Genomic DNA, 7,691 nt, shown 5'->3' on the forward strand with positions numbered 1-7,691 from the left:
CCTCCCTCCCTCCCTCCCTCCCTCCCCCCTCCCTCCACTACCTAACTACCTAGGCTTAGAGAGTGTTTTGTTTTGTTTAACACCAACAAGGCTTTATAGAAAGTCCAGTATCCCATGTCCTGGAGCAAAAATAGTTGAAAAGACAGCTGTAGCCCTTTCTTGGAGCCAGACTTCAGTCTGTTTCACTGGCTGTAAAGACCAAAGTAGGGGCTAGCAGATGGTAAGATTGAAAAGGATGGTTAGTGGGATGGTTTGGGGGGGGGGGGCAACACACACAAACTAAGTGTTCAGAATATGAAAATGATGAATGGGTACCAATGAAAGCCAACTTTTCCTTTTCCTTTAGTATTTTTAAAAGATGAAAAAGGTCTTGTTGCTTAAGAAAACTACACTCTAGAATGAGCATTTTGTAACAGATAAAACAGGAATTATACTTAGTCACTGCTATCCATTGTAATAATTGAGGTACAAGTATCATTTTCAGAACCATTGAAGTGATAAACAGCATTAATATTATTTTACTGTTTTATCTACCTCCACACATGGTAACCTTTGTGGCTGTGCTCGTCCCTGACATTGCCATGCTGTACTTTGAAAAGCAAGGGATCTGCAATTCTAAGATGTTTAGCTTTGTCTTCAACATCATGGTGCAACCTAGAAGCTCTGGAACACTTTACTGCACTGTACCCTTCTCTCTCATGAGTAGCCAAGGGCTCTCATCTTGGTACTCTCTTTGCCTTGTTGCTGTCACTGAGAGAGCAGAAGCATTTCTTGTCTGTTAGAGTCCCCAGAGGTGTGGGGCATAGCCTCCTCAACTTTCACTGCTCCGCCCCTCATCCCACCTCCTTTCCTGCCTTTTTTGTGCATTTGGTTTTTTTTGTGTGTTTGTTTGTTTGTTTTCGTGGTCTTAATAAGAGACCAAACCTATTCCATCTTGGGACCAGCCTCCATCTAAAAAAAAGAAACCAAAAACCTGAGAACTTGAACTGCAGCAGAATCCAAGTTCCCAAGTTCCAGAAAGGACCCCATGGCTTGTCCTTGGTCCATATCCCAGGGTTACTCCCTAGCTATTTCCTAGCAACAGCTAATCAAAGATTAGTCTGATTGTCTGAGATGTACTTTCAGACAGTTGGTGATTGTTCACAGTCTTGCTTCAGGACACCCACCTGTCAGCTTACAATAGTTATTCTATTAGATGCCTGCCAGGCTGGATACCCCCTTCCCATCCTACTGTGTCAGGGTTGGGTTGGAGGAGAGCCCAAGCCTGAGCTTGTAATAGAGACCCTAATGTGAGTTGTGGTCTTTTGGGGTTCATGAACACTTCTGGGCATAACAGTAGTAGGTAGCCCTGATGGGCAGGAACTCAAATTATAGACTTGTAAATCCACACTAGTTGTTTGCAAATCCTTAGAAGGCCCCTGTAAGAGTCACCCTACAATTGACAAAGCTTGCCTCAGCCCCTCATGAGGAATCTGGCAGCAGAGAAGCCTTGTACTACTATCGTTATCATGTTGTCTCTTTAATCTGCTGCCCCGACATTCCCAACTTTGAACCCTTATATTGTCCTTCTGGAAGCCACTCTACATTCCATGTTTGATGGCCATCTGCCTTTACATTCTGATGGACAATTCTGTGTACCATAGTTCAGAAGAATGTATGCTTTGGAGTCAAGCGAATGTTGTCTGTACTATGTAATTTTTTTTTTATTTCACTCTCATATTTCATTAAACCTCAATCAGAATGCAAGAAGAAGACCTGGTTTATTGGCACATATCTGCAATCCAGTACTCGGGAGGCTGGGGCATTAAGATTATCACAAGTTTAGTTTGGGCTACAGATCTATTTCAAAAATGCTCAAGAGGTGCTGATGTGTGTTTATTAAAAAAAAAAAAAAATGAAGGGGCTGGAGAGATGGCTCAGTGGTTAAGAGCACTGACTGCTCTTCCAAAGGTCCTGAGTTCAATTCCCAGCACCCACATGATGGCTCACAACCATCTATATAGCTACAGTGTACTCATACGTTAAATAAATAAATCTTAAAACTCTGGGGTTCAGTTCTCAACACCCACACAGTGGCTCACGACCATCTGTAACTGCAGTTCCAAAGGATTCTCAGTACCCTCTTCTGACTTCTCGGGCACCAGGCATGCACATGATACACATACATGCAGGTAAGACACTCTGTATATGTTAGCTTAAAAGAAATCCACTTCATTTTTTTTTTTTTTAATTGAGGACTGTGCTGAGCAAACCACACACTACCCTAAAACCCAAAAGATGGCAGATAGGTCCCTAGAAGAAGTGATATGTACTAATATGATCCTGTAGGGGGAGGTATGTTTTTGATATATTTTGTTTTTGTTTTCTTTCTTTCCAAGGGCCTTAGCCTTTTCTCTTTTTCTTTCTTTCCTTCTTTCTCTTATTTTCTTTCTTGCTTTTTTTTAAGACAAGGTTTCTCTGTGTAGTCTTTACTGTCCTGGAACTTGCAATGTAGACCAGGCTGGCCTCAAAATCAGAGCTCCATCTGCTTCTGCCTTCCAATTGCTGGGATTAACAGTGGGTGCCATCACTGCCCGGGCTTCCAAGGGTGTTTTCTACAGGGCTGGACATTTGAACCCAGGGTCTCACACATGTTAGGCAAGCACTTTTCCCTGAGCTACATACACTCCTACCTTATGGGCTGCTCTTACACCTAATTGTCTCCCTTGTGGAAAATGCTCAGTAAACAAGCACTGATTGAGGTAGAAAATTTCTTCTTTTCCTTGGCCCAGTTTGGCCAGATATGGCTCCAGAGTTGGAATTTTTGTCTTTATGAGTGTCTTTCTTAGTTGGTGCTATTGTGTCACACTGCTCATCTAGAAAGTTCCCCATGGGTGCCCCCTTTATATACTGCTAAAGTAGAATAGTCTCCAGGGATGGAGGATGATATGTTATGGGATTGTACTTTTCTTGCTGATGAAAGCTCAGCCTTGAAGTAGGTGTGGGAATTAATCAGCTAGTTTATTATTCCACACACCCGGCAGAGTACAGACTAGGCTGGGGACAGTTTGCTAGGTGACTTATTTGAAGGTACCTCAGGATTGTTGATTTGTTCTATTCTACAGTGGAGCTGTTAGGCACAGCCTGGCTTAACTAAATTCTTGTTAATACTCTGTTCTCATTCCTCTCATCTGGCAGCCCACAACAGGTAAAACTGTGGTAAAATGGAAGCTTTGCATTGTTACGAAGCTGAGAGGTCCTGAAGCTTTTATCTTTTTTTTTTTTTTTAATGTAGCTTTCTTTTATGTCTTTGGTAGCTTTTTATTTATGTATAATTTCAAACATGCAGAAAAAAGATTAGCCTCGTGAAGAACTTCTGTATCCCTTTTAGCCAGACTTTCAGCACTTTCGCCTTCTTGTTTCACATCCATACAGACATCTTAAGTGCTGACAGTAGTTGCAGATAGCATCCCATTTACTTCTGAATGCCAGTGTGTATTGCCTAAGAACAAAGCATTATTATAACCCACTGTCCATTTTCAGATTTGTCCATATTCTGAAATGCTCCCCGTAATGGCAGAGCTTTGAGGTGCAGGGCTGTCTCCTCTGTTCTGTTGGCTTACATCAGAAAAGGTTACTCAGTCATAAATTCCTTGTGTTTCTACAGGACCAGAGTGAGGGCAGCACAGACTACTCAGCCACAATGTCTTCAGAGGTGGAGACCTCGGACGGGGTAGATGAGTCAGAGAAGAAGAACTCTATGGCACCAGAAAAGGAAAACCATACCAAGTGAGTGAAAGCAACTGGCTGCTGCTTCTCAGGAGGCCTCCACACCTGTCCTGTCAGTGTGCCTGACTCAGTGTGTACTAGGAAATGCTCATCAGCACTGAGCTGTATAGATGTTTGGATACTAGCCCCTGCTGCGCATTGTTCCTTAGCTTCTCATTAGAGTCCTGTCACTGGCTAAGTTATTTCTTATATCTTACTATATTTGCTAATAAACCAGTTCTTAGGACGTGGGGTGAGATACAAAATGATCAAAAAAAATTAGTGTGCAGAGACTAGACCACAAGAAAACCAAATTTTTCTTATGCTAACAGATGGAGTGTATAGATACACAGGCGTCCTTCCTAGGTTCCATTGTACTTATGATGATACTTTTCTTCCATATCCATTTGTTGATGTAACTTTATCCTGAGTAATTCTATTAAATATAAAACTGGTGGACGCAGTGGATTTCTGAGTTCAAGGCCTTCCTGGTCTACAGAATGAGTTCCAGGACAGTCAGAACTACACAGAAACCCTGTCTCAAAGACAAAAAGAAAAAAGAAAAGGAAGGAAGGGAGGAGGGAAGGAGAGAGAGAGAGAGAGAAAGAGAGAGAGAGAGAGAGAGAGAGAGAGAGAGAGGCCAACTAAGCCAACTAAGCTGCCTCTCAGCTATCTTATCTTCCCACACCTAGGCCCAGCCACACAAAAGGCAGCTCTTTCCTGGATAGATTTAAGTTTTGCTTCTTCAGCCACTAGGTGGCTACAGAAGCAAAGCATCGTTCATTTGGGTGCTGACTAACAAGATACCAATCCAGGCACTTTTGAGGAGACCATAGTAAACTTCATGTCCACTGAGTTTTTGTGCCAGATTGTCAAATCTCGCCCTGTTCTCAGCTCAGTTAACTCATGCTGGACTGAAATAGTGTCTGAGCAGCTCCTGCTTCCAGTCTCTATCTTGGCTCTAAACTGTCTTTTGCCCTTTAGTCCTTCCTGGAGAACTGGAAAGGGCTACTGTCTCACTCAAAGTTCATCCCCCACAGAATGGCAGACCTTTCTGAGCTCCTGAAGGAAGGGACCAAGGAAGCACATGACCGAGCAGAAAATACCCAGTTTGTCAAAGACTTCTTGAAAGGAAACATTAAGAAGGAGCTATTTAAGGTTTGTGTCCCTCGGTCAGATGGGGGGTTGGGTTCTAATCTTTAATAAGGGGTGGGAGGTGGGGTGGCTTTAGTCAGCTGAGGAAGTTGCCCTGTAACTACTCTAAGAAAGAAGCTGCTGGGTCTCTGCTACTTTTTCTTGAAGATAGTCTGGCTACATAGTCCATATAGGCCCTAACCCTGGTTCTTCATCCTTACTTCCTGAGTACTAGGGATGAAAGGTATGTGCCACCATGCCCAGCCATATATTTGTTTTCCTGGTGTTAAGCCATGGCTATCCTAGCATTAATGGAGTAACAAAAATATATTTACAAATATTCACTAGCAGCTTCCTAGGTGTATTAAAGTAGTTAAATATATTTTAAAAGGGTCACAGTTGGGTCTTTAGGAACTGGACAAGTGGCCTGTCTTGAGCCATTCTTAAAACAAGGTGATGGTGGTGGTTGGGGGTACTGGAGAGATGGCTCAGAGGTTAAAAGCACTGTCTGCTCTTCCAGAGGTCCTAAGTTCAACCCAGCAACCACATGGTGGTTCATAGCCATCTGTAGTGAGATCTGATGCCCTCTTCTGGCATGCAGATAAAGCCCCTATTCATTCTTATATATATGCGTGTGTGTGTGTGTGTGTGTGTGTGTGTGTGTGTGTGTGTGAGAGAGAGAGAGAATGTGTGTGTGTGTGAGAGAGAGAGAATGTGTGTGTGTGTGAGAGAGAGAGAGAGAGAAAATGTGGGTGTGTGTGAGAGAGAGAGAGAGTGTGTGTGTGTGTGTGTGTGTGTGTGTGTGAGAGAGAGAGAGAGAGAGAGAGAGAGAGAGAGAGAGAGAGAGAGAATATAATCTTAAAAAAATAAAAACATGGTGGGTTCTAGAGTTGCTGGCTTGGCTTATAGCTCTCTTCCACAATCTTCCATCACACTCACAGCTGGCCACCACTGCACTTTACTTCACATACTCAGCCCTTGAGGAGGAAATGGATCGCAACAAGGACCACCCAGCCTTCGCCCCCTTATATTTCCCCACGGAGCTACACCGGAAGGCAGCACTGATCAAGGACATGGAGTATTTCTTTGGTGAAAACTGGGAGGAGCAGGTGAAGTGCTCCGAGGCTGCCCAGAAGTATGTGGATCGGATTCACTACGTAGGGCAAAATGAGCCAGAGCTGCTGGTGGCCCATGCTTATACTCGTTACATGGGGGACCTTTCAGGAGGCCAGGTGCTGAAGAAGGTTGCCCAGAGGGCACTAAAACTTCCCAGCACTGGGGAAGGGACCCAGTTCTACCTGTTTGAGCATGTGGACAATGCCCAGCAATTCAAGCAGTTCTACCGCGCTAGAATGAATGCCTTGGACCTGAATTTGAAGACCAAAGAGAGGATTGTGGAGGAGGCCAATAAAGCCTTTGAATATAACATGCAGGTATTACTGGGCACTGATCATGGAACCTGATCCATGGATGCATGAGTTCGATTCTTTTAGCAGTAGAGACAAAGCCAGAGATTTCTTGAGAGGCTATTGGTATCATGACAAATAAGCTCCTACATGCCCTAGAAAAAGGTGAGGGAACCAGTTAGCCATCAGGGAGCATGGAGCAGTGTATGGCTCCCAGGAGACCTGGCTTGAAGCCCGTAACTAGTGCTGGAAAGGGCAAACCCCCAGCATTTGAAAGGTCTGAAATAGACCTATTTCTCTCTATCTCACTACAGGATGTCAGGGTTGTGGAATGGTATAGAGCCAAATTCATTGGGAAGTAGAATAAGTAGGTTTTATAAGTCTCAGGTAGGGCTGATCTTACAGAAGCCATTTCTGTCCCTAGTACCTCAGTGTTGGGAGAGGATAGCTGTGGGCACTCAAGTTGTTAGTAGCAGTTACTTGAGCTCCCACTAAGACATATGCAGGATAGTTTTCACTTTTCTGGCTTGATGTTCAGCTGGTTTGCAGTCCTCATCAGGTGTATCTGGGCTCTAGCTTCTCCGTGGGTCATCTGTAGAGTGTAAATTCTGAGTCTCCTTAGTTTAGGGATGGCCTCTGATGACTTCTGTTCCTCAGATATTCAGTGAACTGGACCAGGCTGGCTCCATGCTAGCAAGAGAAACCCTGGAGGATGGGCTCCCGGTACATGATGGGAAGGGAGATGTACGTAAATGCCCCTTTTATGCTGCTCAGCCAGACAAAGGTAGGTTGTGGGTCCTGAACTAACATTTCTGGAGCAGGTATATCATTGCCTTCCATTGATGCCATGTCTTATGTTGTGTTGCATGCAGGTACACTAGGAGGCAGCAACTGCCCCTTCCAGACAACCGTGGCTGTGCTGAGGAAGCCTAGCCTGCAGCTCATTCTGGCTGCCAGTGTGGCCTTGGTAGCTGGACTCTTGGCCTGGTACTACATGTGAAGGACCTGTCATGTTTGCATCCTACCCCAAGTGACCTGTTCCCATCCCTATCTCCACCTCTGCCTAAAACTACCACCTCAGGTGACTTTTTTTTAATGCTGGGTTTGAGAAAACAAGCAACCAATAAAAGCCAGACACTAGAGCCTCTGCCTAACAGCATTTTCTCAGATAAAGGATGTCACTCTATTAACAGCCAGTGCTCTACTGCAGTCAGTCTTGGACTTCTGATCTGGCAGTGCTCCAGGAATTTTGCCATTTAGGAGGCCTGGGTACACTGTTTTCTTAGCAGTACTTGGAATGGTCATTGCCATGCTGGGAGTGAGATGCCCATACACACAGGGTTTGTGGGAAAGGGTCATGCCAGCTGATGATGGCTCAGTTTTCTAGGCCTTTTGACAGTCTTT

At 44.4% G+C, this 7,691-nt stretch overlaps 1 protein-coding gene across 2 annotated transcripts in view; it reads left to right on the forward strand.

Moving 5' to 3' along the window:
* Hmox2 (heme oxygenase 2) overlaps positions 1–7,429 on the forward strand; it is a 37,283-nt gene extending 29,854 nt beyond the window's left edge. For both annotated transcript variants that reach the window (XM_021185273.1, XM_021185274.2), the window contains exons 2-6: positions 3,647–3,768; positions 4,788–4,905; positions 5,823–6,314; positions 6,945–7,071; positions 7,160–7,429. In XM_021185273.1, coding sequence (XP_021040932.1) covers positions 3,683–3,768; positions 4,788–4,905; positions 5,823–6,314; positions 6,945–7,071; positions 7,160–7,287 — 951 coding nt within the window. In that variant the 5' untranslated portion in view covers positions 3,647–3,682 and the 3' untranslated portion in view covers positions 7,288–7,429. The remainder of the gene's footprint in view (positions 1–3,646; positions 3,769–4,787; positions 4,906–5,822; positions 6,315–6,944; positions 7,072–7,159) is intronic.
* Positions 7,430–7,691: the final 262 nt, after the last annotated feature.

This window comes from Mus caroli, chromosome 16 (genome assembly GCF_900094665.2).
Source record: "Mus caroli chromosome 16, CAROLI_EIJ_v1.1, whole genome shotgun sequence".
Taxonomy (NCBI): Eukaryota; Metazoa; Chordata; class Mammalia; order Rodentia; family Muridae; genus Mus; species Mus caroli.